The following is a 21334-nucleotide window of genomic DNA, read 5'->3' on the forward strand; positions in this document are numbered from 1 at the left end:
CCACACTGGCTGTTCCCGTTCACTTGTAACTGGCTCCACTATTAAGGGGTGTGACAGGCGATTCATGAGCCTGGGGGGATTCTTATAGGCTTTCCATTAGTTTGAATGTAACGCATACACAAGAAACTACCAAACTGTTTTCTTTCTGCTATAGATGACATATTTATCCATCTGTCTATTATATGGTACCATTAGCAAATATCTAATTAACTTCCCTGATAGAAAAGCTGTATTGAAATCAAAATTAATCTCAATCCACTATTCACTCATCTTTGAAAACTTACATGTTTAATGTCCTATTTTTGCACGTCCAGACCAGCTGACACGCTGTGCACTGACTCATGAGGTTTCACTGGCAAACATTTGGACTTCAGTGTATGGAGGTGTAACAACTTAACACTGTCTCTATTTACCAGATCATTTTAATTTCACTCTTGTCAGGAAACTTTATTGTTAATTATTGGGTTATAGAATTCTTGTATACAAAGTGTTACACGCATCAGGATGTTGCATTTGGTGGTTGGAAGGGTCATACACAATACTTTCCCCCGGGAGATCAGAGAATCCTGCGAATAACCAAGTATGGAGATGGTTTTGTTTTGCAGTTACATAAGTCATCTTCGGTAAATTTTAACCCAAGTCATGAACAACGTGTGCAACTTGAGGAAGTCTCTAAATGCATGTTACCTCCATTTGTGGAACTTATTGATTGTCCCAAAATCACTGCGGTGGTTCGCGTTGGCTTGGTCAAATCAGCTGCATCTTTTTTTCCCAGTGCGCAAATGAACAAATGTTTACGGTAATAGGAATGTAAACACTCTGACCAGCTGCTGGTAGTGAATTTGGAGCAGAGTGCCGTCTCACAAACAGACCCATGGGAAAAAGAAAAAAAACGAAACCAAAAAACAGAGAAGTACTACTGAACTTAGTACTTCCTAGACTATTTGCATGAATATTACTAAGTACTTAGTTCAGCAGTATATGAATCTTTAACTACTTATGGAAATTACGTTTTTATTTAAATCGTTTTATTTTCTGGTCAGTATTTAAACAAAGTGACACTCTAATAGTGCACAATAAATATGCATTCACGTAGTCTATGAAGTACTAAGTTCAGCAGTATATGAATCTTGGATACCTTGTAAAAGAAAAAAAGAAAAAAAAAGTTGGTTTTGAGTTGTTATTTTTTTCAATTTCATTAAGACTGTAAAAGTTTCGTATGTTTCATGGGTCTGATTGTGAGACTGCAGTCTGACCCCAGTCAGAGCGGGTTCATTACGATTACAGTAAATATTAGTGTATGTGCGCACTGGGGGAAAAAAAAAAAAAAAAAAGCAGCAGCTGATTTGACCGCAGTCCAAAACCCTCAATCATATTTGATCAAATGGGACTATGGAACTACATAAACATTTTTAAAAACACGTTTTCAAACCTTTGAAGCATATTCTGTTGTTTGAATATATTACACACATAACGAGGAAAAAAAGTCTCGTTTATAACAGTTTTATATCCTTAATAATCATAATCTTGGCACAATTCTTTATTTGTGTCACTGACACGAGACATGATTTACATTTACATTAACATTTAGGGCATTTAGCAGAGGCTTTTGTCCAAAGCGGCACGATGCTCTTCTGCATGACTTTGATTGGAGAGGAGGAGCACCCAAAAACACGAAAAGGGGTTAAAAACATGTGTTTTTAAGTGGACATAATAACTTACCTTTAGTTTCTTGTTGTCACCGGTTTTAAAAAAGTTATTCTTTATAAGACAAAAGCCGTGTGAATGTGTTGTAGAAAAAAAAAAAAAAAAAAAAAAAGCTTCTACACAGTGAGCTGCGGGAGTCACTACAGCCCGCAGATTGGCATCACCTGCAGCAGTACGGGCAGGCGGCGGGGGGAGAGGAGCTGTCAGGCGGCTCAGACGCTTTTATTAATGAGGGGTACGTCACGGTTATGAAGGACCTGTCAACATGTTTGTTATCTCCGCTGCATGGCTCAACCAGTCGGACGAGTGGGATGAACTGAATGTGCGTCGGTTACCTGCGAGCTTTTCATTCTCTTGCCAGTTGTCAGTCAAGTCGGTGCGCTGCCATCATGAGAGCGGTGTCGTTCAGGCGCTCAGCCCTCATACTGGTGGGGATTGGGCTCGTCCTCTGCGCCAGTATCGCTCTGATGAGAAGACCCGAGGACACAGCGGTGGTCGATAAAGCGCCGGACACATCACGTCGGAGCAGGAGCTTTTCTGATCTGGAGGACAGTATCGACAGTCTCTGTGAGTTGAGCCAATCATTCATCTCTCCCCTGCCGAGGATGTAAAAATGGACGACGATGATGATGATAAAATGGAAAGCAGTGTTTATTACAGCTTCATGAAAACCCTGATATGTTTTCTAATCACACCAGAACGTAGATATCATACCCAGGAGAGTAGTGCCACACCTGTTAGTGCTGTTTGTGCCAAAACACAAGACATCATCTTGACTTTGATCACCTTGCACTTCGTTAGTTGGGACACTTGTATAAGGCTTTTAAAAAGTCTAAATCAACTCACTTTATGCATTGCAAGCTTAATATCACCAGTTGTTTTTTTTAAAAAAAGCATTATGAGAATTGACAAGGAGAGAGAACTGAATGAGGAAATAATATTCATGTTAATGTAATTTTAAAAGTTCATGTTCTTTCATAAATATCCAAATACAGGAAAATGAAATGATCTCTTCAGATTTTGCAGATCTGTTGTGTTAATATCAATTACAAACATAGCCTAACATCTGCTGAACTCATTTTCTGAGCCCGCTGTGCCAGCGTATTCCGGAAAACGTATCGTATTGAAATAGCTTCTGAATATTTTCATTTCTTAGCTGACTGATGACGATCATACCTTTCACCTGGAGAGGATCAGGTGTGGCAATGATAGAGAGAGCGAGAGAAAGAGAGAAGTATGTGTGCAACTTCAGGAAGTGCTCCATTTAAGGAACTTACTGACTGTCTATCCCGCATGTTCAGTATGCTCTATTTTAAAACCTTTGACTCATATTCCATTGCTTTAATATATTATGGATGTAATATGACTGCAGTTAGGGAAATTGCATTATAAATATGTGATCTATATCTTTTATCTATAATTCTGACATCATCTCTGCCCTGAGCACAGTGGGATGATGTGGATGTTGACTGGATGTGTGATGTCCTGCTCTATAGAGGTCGCAGTGGTTATATTGTTCAGCTCTGTGCGGTTGGGTGTGAGGACACCAATTATCCTGGCAGCTGTGTTGGTTATGTGTCTAAGTTTAGTCCAGGTTCTTACAGATAGCATGCTGAAGAAGCAGGTGGAACAGTGCAGTGGATAGACTAGGTGAAACAATCTGATCTCTAAACCAGTCTCTAAAAATGTGTAAAACATAAAGAAAACAGAACTTAATCATTTGCAAATCATTTTCAATCTATATCCAATTGAAAAAAGTCAAACAAATTCAATGAAATTATTCAGTGTTCAAACCATTAAACCTTATTGTTCATGTAAGTATACATTCATTATGACTTCAATACCTGAAATATGCAAAGTGAGAAGAACCAGTGTCCCAACTCTTTTAGAATCAGGGCTGCAGAATCAGTCAAAAGAATGTTTTATCTCAAGGGAAAAAAGGTACTATTTGAATTTAGAAAATAACTTCTTGTTTATTATTTTTTTTTCATCTAGTCTAGTTTTTTTGCCTCTGACTTATTTTGCTCTCTCCCTGTCATTCTTGATCACTTACATTTGTCCAGATAATGTAATCAAAACTTTTGGCAAAAAACAAGAAGCCATGCAGAAAATGATGGAAGAGGAAAGAGAGGAACACAGAAAAGCTGCAGAACAGCCACCAGCTAAAAAGGAACCAGAGCAGAAAGAAAAACCTGAAGCAGCGGCCCAGGAGCAAAAGGAGGCGCCCAAAGAGGAAAAGTCCAATAAACTGTTCCCCAAATCTCCCCTGTTCAAGGACTGGGGGGAGAATCTGTCTGAGGAAGAACAAAAAGAGGCAGAGGGTTTGTTTCAGAAGTATGGATACAATGTTTTTCTGAGCGATCGCCTTCCTCTCGATCGAGTTCTTCCAGATACCAGAGATCCAAGGTAAGATAAAAAAAAAACTATGCCCTATGAACTCCACCCAGTTCATTGTTTGCAAAATATATCCATCTTTCTGGTTCACCTGGTTTGCCTTTCGATAAAGCCTTCACACAGCAGACTGGTGTTAAAGACTAAAGACTGGTGGCTATTTTTTCTCAAAAATTATTTTTGTTCCTGAATGAACAGGTGTTTGAAAAAGAGTTACCCGAAGGACCTGCCGAGTGTCGGAGTGGTGCTGATCTACCTGAACGAGGCCCTGTCTATCATCAAAAGAGCCATGCGCAGCATCATCGACCGCACCCCTAAAAACCTGCTGAAGGAGATAATAATGGTGGATGACAATAGCTCTAATGGTTGGTAACCAAAGCATTGGATTGTGCAAACCCAAGACTAAACAAATGTGCTGGAAGGCAGGACAGGTTTACACAATGTGTTTCTTAGAATAGATGTCACTCCTGCTCATTATCCCATGTTGAGTTTTTGTGAACCATTTTAAACACAAGTGAAGGTTTAAACTATGAGGAAGTTATATTTCATGTTGGCATTGCATGAGATGTACAGATTCATCTCCTGTTCATTTCCATTCTGTTCAAGCAGAAGGGCAAATCAGATATTTGCGTCTGCTGATGTATTAGCCTCTTTGCTTCGAACAGAGTACAATCAATAACATAGATAAGTGTCACACACGCGCGCGCACACACACACACACACACACACACTGCCCTCATTCAGGAGGTGGGTTTTGTGCTAGACTGGCTGTTTCCCCCTGTTTATTTGCTTCATGCTATGCTAAGCATGCAAAGCAGGTAGGTTACCCTACAGACATGAGAGTGGTGTTGTTCTTCTCATTTAATTCTTGGAGACATAACATGCTTAGTGTGTTCTTGGCATCCTGGGTAACCAGTGTAGAAACTTGACAGCTTTCTGAAAAAGTTTTTTCTCCTCTTATATCAAATGCCTACATTCTTTTTCAATTCAGAGGACCTGAAGGGGGACCTTGACATTTACGTGAAGATGCTTGAGGAGCAGAATCCAGATCTGCGCATTACAAGAGTGAGGCACGACGAGCAGAAAGGCCTCGCTTTCGCCAGGGCCTCTGGATGGAGGGCTGCTACTGCGGACGTGGTGGCCATCCTGGACGCACACATCGAAGTCCATGAGATGTGGTACGAATGTGGCAAAAATAGTTCATTTAAGCACAGTCTCACAAGTTATTTTTTTAAGTTACAATGTATGTCGAAATTTAAATTTCATCATAATTTTGAGTGCTCACCGCTAGCTACAAAGTTATTAAAGTGTTTAGTATAAGGACCCTGAGGTTAAATTTGACAGAGGGAAGTATCCACACCACCCACTGGGATAAAATGAGTCTGGTCATGCCAGGGATCACTTGCATCACACATTTTTTTAAAAACCAGAATAGTTTTGCTTAGGGTATTTGGCTTTTTCAGGAATGTCTTTTTTACACAGGTAAGCACTTTCGTAACTTACCAGTACAACCGCAGTCTGATCCAAGAGGAACCACAGTCTGATCTTCTCTCCACTGGGGCAATCAGGGCTTATGGGTGTTGCACATGAGCTTTGCAGTGGTGGTAATGAGGGAGGGGCAAGTGCTGCTCAGACTTGCAAACTTCTAGTCACAGACCCATTTATGAATAAAACAACTGAGTGCAATATATTGGATGGGTGGGTTTAGGATGACTCATATAGCTGAAAACATTGCCTGTCTGGTGCATAACCCAGTAGGCCATGAATAGGAAAATAAAAACTGAATGGAATGTTTTGCAAATCATTTTTGACCATTATTCCAATAAGTTTAGTACATAGACAAAATATATTATGTCTGATCAACTTCACAGTTTTTGTATAAAAACTCAATCATCATACAAGCATCACACAAAGTGAGAAGAACCACAGCATCCTAACTTCTTTGGAATCGGGGTTGTACAGTTATCTCTCAGGACAATGACACTTTGTGAATGACTGATAACAAAAAATCCCTATTGTGTGTCTGGGGATTTAAATTAAGGAATTTTATTACAGTGATGTATGAACAGCTTCTCTGCTCTTCCCATCATGCAGGGTCGAACCTATGCTGACACAGATCAAAGCTGACCGAACCACGGTGGTTTCTCCTGTGTTTGACAGAGTCAACTTTGATGACCTCAAGGTTATTGAATACCTTCCAGCAGCGCACGCCTTCGACTGGGCTTTATGGTGCATGTATGAGGGGTTTACACCTGAATATTACAAACTCATGGACGGCTCACTGCCTGGAAAGTAAGTGAAATCAATCAGTCTTGTTGTAATCTACATGCCTCATATAAATATAATGACCTGGTTTAAGTAATTGCATCTTGGATGAGGTATTTCTAATCATTTAAAAGCTTCACTCTGATAGCAATGCTGATGTACAGTGTGTTTTCAATGAGACATCACCAGTTCTCTCCCTTCAACTCAGGAGTCCATCCGTCATGGGAATCCTCGTTGCTGAAAGGAAGTTTCTCGGAGAAATTGGACTTCTTGATGAAGGAATGAAAGTGTACGGCGGAGAAAATGTTGAGCTGGGAATTCGTGTGAGTTAACTTCACCATACAACATCAAATCCTAAGCTGATAACACTATGACAGGCCAAAGAATGAAGGGTACAGATCCTGGTCTCAGTACAGACCTGTCACACTTTGAAAGTGTTTACCTCTAATTCACTGAGAGGGAGGATAAAAAGTCTGTTGCTGTGATATCTGGCTAAGTTGTCTCAAAAAACAATCTTCCAACCATTTAAACCGCAAATATTTTTGGGGGGTTGTTTATTCATTTATTTATTTTTTGCTCGAATAGGTGTGGACATGTGGAGGCAGTGTTGAAATAGTTCCGTGCTCCAAGATTGCCCACATCGAAAGGTACCACAAGCCCTACATGCCCGACCTGGGCCCTGCCATGAAGAGAAACGCCCTGAGGGTAGCAGAAGTCTGGATGGATGAATACAAACACAACGTCAACCTAGCCTGGAACTTGCCATTTGAGGTGCTTAAAATGTAGTCAAGAAGAACAATAATAACTTTAAAGTCATTAGCTCCTAAAGTTATTCACATTTCACACCATGTTCTTTGCCTCTGCAGAATCATGGAATTGACATTGGGGATGTCTCTGAGAGAAAAAAACTCAGAGAGACTTTGAACTGTAAACCTTTCAAATGGTACCTGGAAAATGTGTATCCCAAGTTAGATCCCTGGGACGACCTACTTGGCTATGGAGGAGTAAGTTTAGTTTTCTCTAGTGCTTTATAAGTGTGGTACAGCACGGTGTGTGCTACATATTGCCACACTGAACTGTGCATTGTGATGATTCACTTCTACCTGCCACAGTGGTTGAGGATGTTTAAATGGATTTGACAAAATAATTAACTTCCCACTTTACAGATGAAGAATCTTGATGCTGGGATGTGTCTAGACCAAGGCCCACAACCAGGTCACACACCCATCGCCTTCCATTGCTACTTCTATGGACCTCAGGTAAGTGAATAAATGTGGTTGACAAGTTTAATGATTATAGTCTCTGGACAGTCAATCAAAATATAGTTTTTCTCTGATGTGAACGATTTTTTTTTTTGTATTTCAGCACACTTATTACCGTGCAACTGGTGAGCTCTACATCGGCGGCATCAAGTCCCACAAATATAATGACAACCGCTGCGTAACTGACATGGGCAATAAAGAAACCGAGCCTGGTCTTTTCAACTGCAAAGAGGCCATGCAGAAAGGAATGGGGATTTACTGGGACTTCACTCAGGTACAACAACACACTGAATTTAGAGGATGGATGAGTTTAGGGTGACTCGTGAAGCTGAAAACATAGCCTGTCGGAATATTGTATGATGACAGAATGAACCAGCACTCTTGACAACTTTTCTCTCTCTTTCCAGGGCAAAGAACTGAAGAACAAAGTGACAAAAAGATGCCTGGAGATAAAAGACAAAAAACTTATAGTACAGGAATGCTCTGGCCAAAGATGGGAAATCCAAAATGTTATCAAAACTTTTTAAAGTGTTTTTGTGTGTGGAGCCAACAAGAAGTGCACTTTTCTGCTCATAGGTCAGTAGATAGTAACACCTGGATGTGTGAAAGGCTGAGACTCCTATGATTATTTACATCTACTCTATATAAGATGGAAATATTGAGAGATTGATTTTAAAAATGTTATGGATAATTTATTGATTTCCCCTCAAATCATCATTTGGGAAACATCTTATGAATGCACAATACAGTTGCACATAATTGTTATTTGTACATTTTATTACAGTTGCATAATAACTTTTAATTCTACTTTTTAAAAGATTTCGTCTTCTAGCAATTTGGGAATAACAATCAGATCACTGGATCTGATAGATAAAAAAGACACTAGAACCAGGAGTCTGCTTTTCATACATCACTGAATTTATCCAGGCTCTAATCTGTTATATTTCAGTTGTTTATCCAGGAAATCTCTTGGTGGCTTTTGGGCCTTTGGATTCAAACTCACTCCTGTTTCAAACAAAAGAGGGTTGAGTGGAGTAGAGCATTACTTTCAGTATGTTAGCTGTTCCTCTAGATTACTATACTGGCACTGTGTGGGACCACACTGACACACAGCATCTTACCTCAGGCTGGGTATAAAGGACATACCCACTATTTTGCTACTTATTGCATAATGCAAGTTGATTCTCATTCCACCCATAATTATTTCCACTTAAAGACACTAATTATATTCAATCCTTTGATAAAAGGTATTGCACATCTAGCCTAGACTTTCTTATGTTAAATCCTAGGGCACAGCAAAAGTTACAAGTTTAAGCTTTGCTATTTCAAGATACAATATGTAAGAAACCTATCATCAAAGTAACCACTAACTGCTATTAACTTTAGCTGGAATTAGTAGATGATTGATGATCTTACATATTGTCCCATTAAACATAGTTTTGTCTACACAGAATTTTCCCCATTGCAGCAATGAGAAATGCTGTCAGTATGATGCGTACAAGCACATGAAATGTAACAGTTGCCCAACTATGCAAATGTTGCTACTTTTAGAAGTAATACTTTGCTGCTGTTAGGTAAATTTGTTTATGTAAACTACTTGTACATTAGTAAGCCCTACCATCTGTTACAGAAGTAACCTTCAAGCAGAGACAGACACATATGTGTTTTTATTATGTATTGTTCACGTAGGATTACACTTTTTAAATATTTCATTATCCAGGCTTGTGTCAGATGCACATTAACTTATTTGTTAAATATAACTATCCATGTGAACTTGAAAATAACTTTGTTCTTTATCTTTGGTTTTTTAATATAAATTATAGCAAGACATCTAATCGCTGATCGGACATTCCTGTGCAATTTTTGGACTATAAAAAAGGTCATTCTTTTCTCTTGGATATTAAGTTTGAGAATCTTTTTAAAGAGTTAGTAATGGGTGGTTGGTCAGTGTCCTGGTATTAATGGCTAACACATTTTTCTACTTATGTAGAATGACCTGTTTAGGGACTGTGATGTTTTAAAGTGTGTGTGCTGTGTAATATTTTATTATTTCAGTGTACAAAGGAACTCTGTGTTTTCTAAAACCTTGTTGAACCATACAATATAAGAACCATCCACCTTTGTATCTCCTGGAGAGCTTGGGCTATGTTATATTTTTAGTAAACATTGTTTTTATAACCATTTTGAAATAAACCTGTCAAACTGGATGTTGGAATTTGTCTTGTCTAGCATCTCCAGAAGCTGGATAATTAAAATAAACAACATGCATTCCACAGCGGAGGGAGTGTTAAAAGAAGTTCTCTGTTTAGCATTCCAAACAAAAGCTGGCTTTGACAAGTAATTGCTGCCAAGACAATGCACTGACAGATGTGTGTACCACATATGCCAGCTCATTCTTGAGCAAATCTCTTGTCCTTTACATTTGTTGACAAAGCTGGTGTAACGTATGCATGCTGTATGGAAAGGCATAAAGTGTCTCTCTTGGCAGATCCAGGAGTTCAGCAGGTTAAAATACATTTCCCTAGTAACCAGTTAGTTGTGCTGTAAAACTAAGCTGGAAAGTGCTGTTAAAGGGCAAGTCATGCATGTGATCACTACTTTTTTAAAGGGACATAAAGAAACCAACAGCATTTTTTCCAACAGCTTTAAGAACCTTGATCCCTAATGGTGAAATTTATGAATTGCATCATGGTCCCATTTTTTTTTTTTATAAACAAAACTTAAGTGAGGTTTAAATGTTATAATTAAAATGTTTGTTTTTTTTTTGTTTTTTTTTTATCATATTGCAATAAATTCATATTCAAGTACGCCATCTGATAAGATTAGTGCTCTGGTTTAAGATGGCGCTAACATGAGTGACAGGACTTCAAAGCCCCAGGCAGCGTCCTTTAATCACCGTTCGTCTGCTGGCGCCGGAAACATCCGACATCTTACGAAAGCCCACGAACTCTGGTTTCTTAGCAACCGGTGTGTTAGTAACGTAGTTGGCTGGCAAAGTTTGCTGCTGTGTGTTATACAGGACAGGCGTCCGTTTAGAGGTTAAAACTGCAGACTTAACTATCTATTCTACTAAGTCAAAATGCTGAACGTCGAATTACTCTCAGACCACAAAGCGAGAGCAAGTCTGCAGAGGCGTCGCAACACAGAGACTGAGAGACGGGAGAGGATTTTTAACGACAAAGTCAGGACGATTGGGGTAAGCTATGCTAGGCGTAGCAGAGGAATAACCACAGTAACATTATATGCACTAACACAACACTACTGTAAAAACTCATTTGTTGAACATGTTAATTGAGATAAGTATATAATGTAAGGTATAATGACTAAACTATGTACTTAAGTGTATTAAGTGTAAACGTGGACTACCCGGTGCAGACAGATAGCTCCTAAAACACTTACACATTATATCATTAGATTATTATTTATTATTACAGCTGGAAGCTAGAAAGGTGGCAGGGTCTGCCACATATAAACAATTTAAAACAGCATGAAAGTGACCTGTTTAAGGTCATCTTTTTTCTTTTATTTAGTTTATTTAATTGTGAAAACAAAGACAGTAACTAGTAATTGAGGATATCAAATGAAAAGTACAATATATCCTTCTAAAATTGAGTAGGGTAAAAGTTGAAAGTGGCCTGAAAAAGCGACTCAGAGTAAAAGTACCTCAAATTTGTACTTTGAAGTACAGTACTAGAGTAAATTTACTCTCCGTGCTGTTACTACTATGGTCTGTTTTATAGGTTGACAAGGACGTGCTTGACATACAGATAAAAGAAAAGAAGAAACAAGAGGAGGCTGCGAGAGAGGAACAAAATGCTCATGGTGAGTTGGCTAAATGTGGTTTCCTCACTTATGTTACCTCAATTCAGTTGTTTGTCAGTGTCTCCTGTGTTATTGGAGGATCATTTATTATTGAAAAATATCCTCAGACTTATCAAATGAGGTAACACGAATAATCCTACCACCCACAGAAAAGGTTTCATTAAGTTTCTAATGAAGTGCATTGTGTTGCCTGTATTGGGGAACGTGTTCTCCATACAGATGCTGCTACACTCCACAATAGCAAAGTAGCTTCCCTGCTCCATAGAAGACAAGTGAAGGAGAAGCTCGCAATGGAAAAGGACATCGTCAAATTCCGACATCAGTACCAGCAGCCTTGGAGCCAGCGAGAATATGACCTGAACGACCCAGACCGCTGTAGAAAAACAGAGCTTGCCGATGCACAGATGATGCCCCCGGGCCTGGTGGGAGAGGACCCCAACAGTCAAAACAGACGGCAGAGACAGAGGGAGCAGCTCAGAGAGTGGCTCATCCAGCAGCAGAGCGAGCGAGCCGCAGAAAGGCATCATCAGAAACTTGAAGGTAGATGACACGCAGGGATACACATGCCAAGTTCACACATACAAAACACAAGCTCACCTCACATCTTCTGTGCAACTTCCTCAGAGCAGTGCTATGACCAAACCAGAGTGGAAATGGACATCAAAGCTCTGCAGCTTCAGAGCATTGAGATGGGGAGGCAGAAAGCAGCAGCTATCGCTACAAAAGAGTATAATCTTGCCATGGTAAGTCATTCTGATATTTCCAAGATGAAGGTGGTGAACACATGAATGTTTAGCTCATAATCATAGAAATCCTGAAAGCAACAGAGTGTTAAAGGTCCCATACTATGCTCATTCTTGGGTCCTTATTTTCAATTTGTGTGTCTCCTATGCTTTAACATTCAAAAAACACAATGTTTTCTTCATACTGTAAGTTGCTGCAGAACCTGTACTCACCCTCTGAATCCTGCTTTAGTGCTGGTCTCCTTAAGGCGCCCTGAAAAAAAAAGCCTAGTCTGCTCTGATTGGTCAGCTCTCACAGGACTGAGCAGACACCAGCCACTGTGTTTCTTCATCAGATCTGCCCAAGTTTTTGAAACCATGGCCATGCTGGCGAAATGTCTGAGGGCAGTGGCTGTATATTTGTCACATCACAAACGTACAAAAGACCTGCTCATTTTTCAAGTTTCTGAGGCATCTGAAAGGGGATGTGCTCATTTCTCCATGGTTTGAGTGTTAGATATTTGATTAGATTTAGACACTAAAATGTAGCTTTTTTTCTGGTTGTGTCTGAATGGGCAAAGATTAAAGAGAAGGGAAAGCAAAGACAGCTGCAAGGTGTAGATGATGAACCCCCCATAAGCATGATGGGAGCACCTGGTCTTTGTCCCAGTGATGACCAGAGAGCCACTCAGGAGAACCTGCAGAAGATCATCCAGTTCCAGAAATACCAAATAGAGGAAAAAAAGGTAAAACAAATGACACTCAAGAACATGCATTTTTTGTGACAAGAAAAACAACAAAGCATGGGAAGCTGGTCGTTGATCAATGTCTACACTACCTGTGCATCTGTAGAGGATAGAAATGGAGAAAAAGCAAGAAGAGGAGCTACATGATCGTGTCCGCGTGGACTCTGCTCGTACAGCTCTTTTAATAGAGAGACAGCAAGCAAGACTGAACAAGCAGCTGAGACGACACCTGGACAGCACCAACGTCCAACTGGCACAAAAACAGAAAGAACAGTCAGTTGCCTTAGGAGAGCTGAATATATTTTCTCAGTTTATTCAGGCAGATGACAAACTATCAAGTCAATTTGTGTCTTAACTTGTGTCATTTTTAGGAACCCGGTCATTGAAAGAGGACACATTGACGACAGCTTCTTCTCCAAATTCAACACCTGCAGCAGATGATGGAGGATGCATTAGACCAGCTCATCACAGCGACTGATAATGGTGCTACATATGAATGACACTGAATAAAGTGAACCACACAAAAAAAATCAGAGGTTCATTTTATTATGTCAAATTCAAGTTTGGCAGTTCACAACATGTCTGGATGATACTGATAGCTGTTCATAAAAAATCTTGATGAGTTTTTTTCATACATCAAATGTGGCAACTATGTCCCTTTATATATCCGTGACAGTTAAAAAAAAATACAAGATTTAAGACCAATTTCAATAAGCTATTTCTTTCACTCTTACAAAGCACAAGCAAGCCACAAAAACACTTCACAAAAAAAATCATATGGAACTTTAAATGTCCCAAAAAACATCAGCACATCCGGCAGCTCTGAATGTTAAAGTGCAAATACATTAAAATTCAGAATAAAACTAGATACAACAAGGTGTCTGTGATTAAAGCTATGTCAATGTGTATTTCAAGTAATCACCCTTAATTTAATATGACACAGCGCATGCTTGTTACACACTGTGCAGTTTATGTGCTGTATATGTGGAACAGCAGCTTTTTCACAGCAGACACAAGCTGTCATAGAAGAAAGATATTTTTCACATTCCCATGTTTAATTGACCTCAGCTAAAAGGTGATGCTTTCACAAAGTAGGCATTTGAGGCATTTGAAGATTTCCCTATCTTACCATAAAAAAAAGCAATTTTCTTTCTAAAGAGCATTTTCAGAGACAAACTTATCCCATTGTCTCTGCCAGAGAGCCAGGGCTTTCTCCTGTTGCTTCAGAGTCAAAGAACTATACCTGAAAGAAAAGGCAGGGATATGTCAGATAGCGGTCTGCTAAAGCATGTAAGAACTGGCACACAATTTCAGTTTTAATTGGTTAGAAAATTTCATTTCTGTCATCTCAACTGATGCTCACCTAATAGAGTTTATGGCCAGCTCTTTGAGGGAGCCCAAATTGGATCTAATGCCGCCAAAGCCCACAAAAGCTTCATAGAAGTCGTAAGAGAGTCCAGAGGCACCAAACATGGCAGGGTCATCAGAACTGATGACCAGTGGGTGGTTCTCTGACATGAGTGCAGCTGCTGGATGGTTTCGCAGGTCTTTTACCAGCTTCATCACCTGAATGAGGATTGGAAAGTAAATATCTGTTTACAAGACACAATGCTTGTATTTTTTTTCTTTTTTGTGTACCAGAAAATAATTTACATGATTGTAGTAAGTGTACCTGGTTGGAGATTGGACACACTTCCACTGCCACCCCTTTCCTCCTTGATAGGCCTTTGGCCACTGGGTGGCGAACAAGAGCAAATCCATGGCCAATACGAGAGGTGTTGAACAAAAGGGCATCCAACAAATTCTGGTCCACCTCTGTGCCCTCCAGATCTTCATGTGGCACAGACAGATCAAATTGTGTGTTAGTTTGAGATGTTTTATTACATACAGTGTGATGGTTTTTAAATAGCTTACATTTTCTCTCCCTCGATTCTAATCTTTGTAAAGACTGAATTTATTTGGTTTTGTAACAAATTGGAATAGAACAATAAAGTGGAATAAGACAAAGAGACTAAATGCTGTTACTATGGTTTGCATGATGCCTTTTATTTGCTTTAGGGCCATAACACAATGTGAAAATATGCCCTGCTTTGTTCATTTAACTACAAAGCTGCTCATTGTAATCCTTTAAAATTAAATTTCTTCTTTAAGTGTGTAGTCAATAAACATCTAAACACCAACATTGATTTTGTCCTTCCATAAGAAGAACAAGGATTTAACCATAAACAAACTCAACTATCTTAATGATGTAAGTTTACTGGCTCCCTTTTGAGGCCCCTTGCCAAAAAGCCCACGACCTTCCTATAGTAGCCTGTTGTTAAGAATCTCATTTGTTTTACAGCATGAACAAACTGAATGCCCTGAAGTTTTATGCACAAGGCATGACCTCACCAGTCTCTCCAGCATGGAAAAAGAAAGGAAGAGTCACCCCTCTCTCTAATGGCAGTGACAAGGCATCTCTGAAGTACCACAGGGGTCTGCCACTGTCCTCGCGGCCCACCTGCACATGTAAAGACAAGGTGAACATTTGGAGTAGTCATGCTAGTAGAGTGGAAATCAGTGTGGGGCACCATTGATACAAAAACTGCTGTTGCCTCTCACCAGGTCGAAACCAGCCATGATATCTGAGAAGTCTCTCTGTAGCTTCATAGCCTCCTCCACAACTTCAGTCATCACAGACATATTAACTCCCCTGAAACAGAATTAAACTGTGATCAATGGACATCAATGACCTCTCATGTAGAGAGCGAGCAATCAGTATGCCATTCAGACTAGTAAGGGAAATCCATTGTGAGGGTATTTAGAGTAGTCACCTATGGACTGTGAAGATGATTCTCGCACCAAAGAAGTCGGGATGCTCTGCTGTGAACTGTCTGGTGACATCCTGGTAGGTCTTCAGAGTCCAGGGTTTGTCATGTGTGGTTCCATCCAGCTCGTATGTCTGTATACCACAAAAAGACACACTTAAAAAATGAACAAATGAGTTAATGCTCTGAACACACTCACACTGGCATTAGTATACCTCTGGGAGTAAAGCCCGCAGTTCCAGATACATGACGTTGTCCATGTAAAACTCAGTGAGGCCGCGGTAGTAGTATTCACTGAACACAGGAGCGTATGTGACCAGACCCCACATTGCAAGGAAGGCCTGTTCAAACCTGTTCCATATCACATCCTGACTTGGGTACAGCACTTCTGGATCCTGATCGGTGAAGATCGTCAGGTTGGCCATGATGCTGACAGAGAAGACATGGTTGTGATTAGATCATCTTTGGGTGCTGGCAAGATGTATTTCTTCACATTTGTTTGCACAAAACTTTGAACTTTAGCGGTGCATCTTGCAGTGGTGCACTGCTAGATCTCAGCTAAAAGCACAACCAATAAAGTAATCAAATATTATTAGTAACAGTCTGACCATTTGCCTGTCCTATCAAGCATCCCTTATCTTCATTATTATTAGCCTGCTTAAGATTTGATGAGCTTCTTCTTTATATTCCGCCCCAACGTCTTGTTTCAAAAAGAAACTAAAGGTAGCGGTGATGAAATTTTGTGTTGTATCATGTTAAAACTAGCTCCAAATTAACTGACATCCTGGCAACGAGATATTCTATGATGAGGTAAATATTAAACTAAAGTCTTTTTGGAGTCAAGGTTTTTGATTTACTATTTTCTTTTAGTCACTTTCCGTTTTCCCTGTGGCTTTCTGCTTGACAGTAGTACTATAGTGTATTTATACACTGATTTAAAGATTCTCAACTCTGACAATGAGAATAAACAGTTATAAAGGATATCAAAGCCTCAACTGCAGCAGTAAATTATTTCTTTATAAAGAAGGAAAAATAAGCCGATATCTTTAACTGCTTACCTTTTGTGAACATAATGAAATAAAGAGTATAGCCTGAACGAAATATTGGTCAGACGATATGGACCTATCACAGAGATATCTGTATCGTCGGTTTTTTTTGGACATTATGAAGCAGGAGAGGTGCTTGGGATAATTTGTAATAAGGTTACTAATGTCAGTTTTAGACAATAAAGTGTATTGCTAAACTGTAAAATATCCCACCGCTGTTACATACCTTTGTCCAAGTGTTTGATAACAACATCTGAGGGATCATTGCCAAAAATGCTTGCATAAATAATGTCCTATATGGAATCATTAGGATGGGATGACATCAAATAAGATATAAAGTGCTGTGTGTGTGTAAATAATAAAATCTTTGTCCAGTATAAACTGTATTGAAGAGTGAGTCACCTGTTGTCAAGTTCTGTGGCGTTGACCAGCTTGGCCCTGAGGTCTTCCAGCAGGGTCCAGTCAGAGCAGTGTGGCTGAGCTTTGGGCCTTCGGGAGAAGATGAATCTGATGGACTGGCTGTCAGTGACGCACATGTAGCAGTGGGGCCGATAGGTCACGTCCTTCACCAGCCACTCCATGCTCCCCATGGAGAGGTCGTGGACATGGAGAGCTGCCCCTGAATGACACAATTTTCAAGACAAGAAGAACTGAGTTACTTAATAAAAACCCGATTCTGTGTTTATTATAAAACAGGTAGATATTCGCTAAATGCATAAATCCTAATGTAGTGATTTTCCAGCATCTTTTGAGAACACTACTCAAAACAAATCAGTGCCATATTAACTAGACTGTCTTCTCCACAGCCTCCTCCACTGAAACGAGATTGTGGTTGCAATGATTTTTGTTTTTTAATCTCCCAAGCATTTTCTTGATTAACCAATTAATAGTTGAGTCTCTAAAATGTGGAAATAAAGTGACAAATGTCCGTCCCAGATTTGAACATCTTCAAATTTCTGTTTTGTCTTAGCAATGGTGAGAAAACCCCAAATATATTTGGTTTACAGTACTGGGAATAAGCTAACTAGACCCAAACCAATGTGCAGTTTTTGGGACTGATGCTGATACTGACATTAGGGAATTAAAAGAAAATCATGATTTTGATGTATTGGCCAATATACACATTTCTTGCAAAGATCCCTCAAATGTAGTTATCAAACACTTGTGATACAAATATGTAAGGGAAGCAGGCTATTTTAGAGTTAAACGATAAACTTTATTGTCTAAAATGACATTAGTGGACTAAAACAGTAAACATTACTCAAATGTAAATCTTGATATTGCCCTAAGCACTATTTTTTAAAACCAAATAGTTGATTATATCGACTGATAAACAACATTTAAACTGATACTGATATCTGTGATAGGCCACTCAAAACGGTTACCAATTATTTTTAGGTCAACTTACTTATTAATTATTTCACGGAATGTTTCAGCTCTAAGTATGATAACATGTACTGACCAGCTCATTCAGAAAAAAGATAATCCTTTCATAAAAACAAAAGCCTTTTTAACCGATAAAAAAAAAATCATCAGTTTTTTCGAACAGATCATTTTCACTAGTTTTGAGACTTCTACATATACATGGCAAGAGTAGACAGGTTATTCGCACAACACGTAGGTCATCAGGAAACCACTAGAATGAACATGCACATGTCCTTCGTGCCACAAAAGTTAAATAAAACATTAGATCGTTCTGTTGAGATGGAAGATGGCTATATTTGGCTTTTTATTATTGTTGTTCCTTGTATATTTTTTCATATGTACCTGACTGATTATGTAATTGTTTTGCATGTTTATTACCTTGGACAGAGCTTGCCAGCATACTGGTGTGTGTGATGGATAAATAAGGGTGTGGTTTTTCCATTTTTTACATCTGACCAGATGAAGATCAAAGTTGGATCAAAACGTTGGCAACACTTTTATGGCATCATGCAACAATGTGCAGGCGTTATCCTCTTTTCAATTCCAAAACCTACCCATAATAACCTCCGGTTCACAGGCAAACAACCAACACTGTACAAAAAGAAATGGCAAAACAGTAAGATGCGAGTCAGCATGTTATAAACACTCTTCGAGATGTGAGACTGAACACACCTTTTGGCATCTTCTGCAGCAGGCCGAAGATGGGGCTGCTCCTGATGAGGGGCCTGGCCTTGAAGAAGTGCATGGCGGGAGGAAAGTCCGCTCTCATCATCTCCTCCTGCTTCATTCTGAAGAGCACAGCGTCAAGCCGCTTCTCGGCGTCGGTCAGCACCATCTGGCCACCTGTCTGCATGGAGGCTTCCTGTTCTATGAGGGCCTCTCTTTGCCTGGGGTCTGGGATGGACAGGCTACCGGTCAAGCAGCACAAGAGCAGACATGCCACAGCCGCGTGGGGGCGCTGCAGCGAGACTGCCATCATCCAAACAGTGAGTGGAGCTGATGGTGTGACAGGAGACACAACATCGGTTAACACCATAATACAGAGAAAGCTTGTGCCGAGAACCGAAAGCAGTTATTTAACACCGGCTGAGGTAAAAATAAACCCTTTAACCTCCAACACCAGCTGCAAGAGAGAGAAGTGACCAGGTGTTTGTTCTGCAGCAGTAACTCTCACTATGTTTGCACATGCCTATTTTAACGCTAGGGAGTGTAAACGTTACAGCTAAATGCAGTTGACTCGCACACAAAAATCAGAGGAACATTAACTAACACTGAACGTTCAAGCGTCTTACCTTCCTTCAATAACGGTGCACAGTCTAATGAACGTATAAACTGTATGATAACAGCAGGTCAGTGCACCATGGCTAGCTTAGCTGCTTTCTACGACAGCTCACGACGATTTGGTAAACACTCCAGCTGAATGACTTTATAACAGTGGACCACGGAAACTACTTCTCGACGGTGTCAGCTAGAAAAACGTAAAGCTTTAGTTCTATAACTAACTTTATTACGGCAGAGTCATGAGATAAACAAGCTAACAGGTGAAATAAGGCAGAAGTGCGTTTGTCTCGGGTCTGTAAACGGTTTATTATCCCCGTTAGGCAAACGGTTCTACAAGCCCCACCCCTGTCCCGCGATGATTGGTTGAAAGTGAACACTTCTAACCTTTTGATTGGTGGTGTGTGAAGACATGAATGATAATGTGCAAGACAGATTATGGAAGGAACATACCCTAGCCCGAGTGAATGACGCTTTGCATCACAATAACAAGTTCATCAAATAATAATACAATAATTATCATACAGTTGTAAGATGGCACACGAGTAAAAGTACTCAATGCACGATCCCAGTATACAGTATTTTACTGCAGTAGATGTTGGTGGAGCTCATTTGTTAATATGTGATGTATATATGCTATAAAATGATTATTTTCATGGTGGATTAATCCACCGATCATTTTCTCCATTATTCAATTGTTTCTATTTGGTTTGTAAAATTCTGAAAATAGTGAGAACTGTACACCCAGAGCTCCGAGTGACGCCTTTACAGTGGACCAATATCTTCACAGTTATCAGAACCATGAAACTGTTATACATGAGACAACTCAAACCTTTATCACAACAGTTGCTGATTATTCATCGGCCTAATGTCTAACTGGTGAATCAGCTGATCCTTTCAGCTGTTGGAAATTTGATTTATAGCAGAACATCACATTTTCTGTTCTGTTTGTTGTGTACAAAAATATAGATTTTTAAAGAAACTAATAACTACAACTGTCCGATGAATGGTGCCAAGTTGAAAGGTGCTTCTGGGATGTAGTGGAGTAGAAAAAGAAAAGACTCAAGAGAAGAACCTTAAATTTGTCCTCAACTACAAGTGTATCGCTTCAAATATTAAAACATGTACTTTAGGTCAATTCTCTAGATAGTGCCATTGACCAAGGCACTGGTTAAGATCTGGGCGCTGTTGTTGACTGCCCCTTGCTCCTCCAGGATTAAGATTCTTTCTAAATATTTTCAATGTTACTGGAGGAGCTGTACTGAATATGGCCACTTGATGTGCTTTTTTCTGTGCGTAGAAACTTTCGGGTTCGGTTTTGTTGTTCTAAATCCATTCATATGTCACTCTCTACACAGATTTTTTTTTTTTTATTTTAAGCGGTTTGTTTACTGTACTACATATTCCTGTTTTCCCACTAACAGAATTTAGTTATAGAACTGGCTTACTTAGGCTCAATTAAAGTGCTTCAATTAGAATAAATAGCTCATCTGCATTTTCTCCTGCCAAGTTTGTCCTCATAAAGCCTGAACAAAAGAATATATTACTTGTTAGCTTTAAGGAGCCATGGTGCTTCCTCTTACGTCACATCACATCACCGATTCCTGCAGACACGAGAAGGGTGAGACAAAGCAGCACACAATCTGTGGAGGTCCGTCAAGAGGATAAGCACTAATTGAAGGCGATGGTGTGAGGCGCTCGGATTGATTAATGAAGTTTTGCACCAGCCCTCTCATTTTGTCTGTTTGCATTTCATTACATTTGGCCTCACAGTTTTGTTTTGTTTTTTTTTAAGGATCATAGATGCATGCCCCATTATGGAGGGCATGACCTTGTTTTACGTCTGGTTATTCACAGCATTGT

General features: G+C 39.6%; 3 protein-coding genes across 3 annotated transcripts; 2 read left to right on the forward strand and 1 right to left on the reverse strand.

Moving 5' to 3' along the window:
- Positions 1 to 1876: 1876 nt before the first annotated feature.
- Positions 1877 to 10376, forward strand: LOC119023865 (probable polypeptide N-acetylgalactosaminyltransferase 8). The gene is made up of 11 exons (XM_037106110.1): positions 1877 to 2274; positions 3771 to 4113; positions 4297 to 4463; positions 5090 to 5276; positions 6193 to 6390; positions 6572 to 6686; positions 6949 to 7134; positions 7230 to 7367; positions 7530 to 7622; positions 7729 to 7899; positions 8033 to 10376. The coding sequence occupies exons 1-11, from the start codon at positions 2028 to 2030 to the stop codon at positions 8150 to 8152; spliced, it is 1965 nt and encodes a 654-aa protein (XP_036962005.1). The 5' UTR covers positions 1877 to 2027; the 3' UTR covers positions 8153 to 10376.
- Positions 10377 to 10583: 207 nt separating this feature from the next.
- On the forward strand, positions 10584 to 13448 carry ribc2 (RIB43A domain with coiled-coils 2). Its single transcript, XM_037106118.1, has 7 exons — positions 10584 to 10821; positions 11366 to 11447; positions 11667 to 11987; positions 12072 to 12190; positions 12751 to 12915; positions 13022 to 13188; positions 13287 to 13448. The coding sequence occupies exons 1-7, from the start codon at positions 10705 to 10707 to the stop codon at positions 13354 to 13356; spliced, it is 1041 nt and encodes a 346-aa protein (XP_036962013.1). The 5' UTR covers positions 10584 to 10704; the 3' UTR covers positions 13357 to 13448.
- On the reverse strand, positions 13441 to 19808 carry ada2a (adenosine deaminase 2a). The gene is made up of 10 exons (XM_037106116.1): positions 19486 to 19808; positions 18866 to 19189; positions 17171 to 17387; positions 15938 to 16151; positions 15729 to 15856; positions 15517 to 15607; positions 15307 to 15415; positions 14588 to 14745; positions 14279 to 14481; positions 13441 to 14158 (listed from the first exon to the last, which is right to left on the reverse strand). The coding sequence occupies exons 2-10, from the start codon at positions 19170 to 19172 to the stop codon at positions 14068 to 14070; spliced, it is 1518 nt and encodes a 505-aa protein (XP_036962011.1). The 5' UTR covers positions 19173 to 19189; positions 19486 to 19808; the 3' UTR covers positions 13441 to 14067.
- Between the last annotated feature and the right edge of the window lie 1526 nt (positions 19809 to 21334).

The sequence above is a fragment of the Acanthopagrus latus genome, chromosome 8 (genome assembly GCF_904848185.1).
Source record: "Acanthopagrus latus isolate v.2019 chromosome 8, fAcaLat1.1, whole genome shotgun sequence".
Lineage (NCBI taxonomy): Eukaryota > Metazoa > Chordata > Actinopteri > Spariformes > Sparidae > Acanthopagrus > Acanthopagrus latus.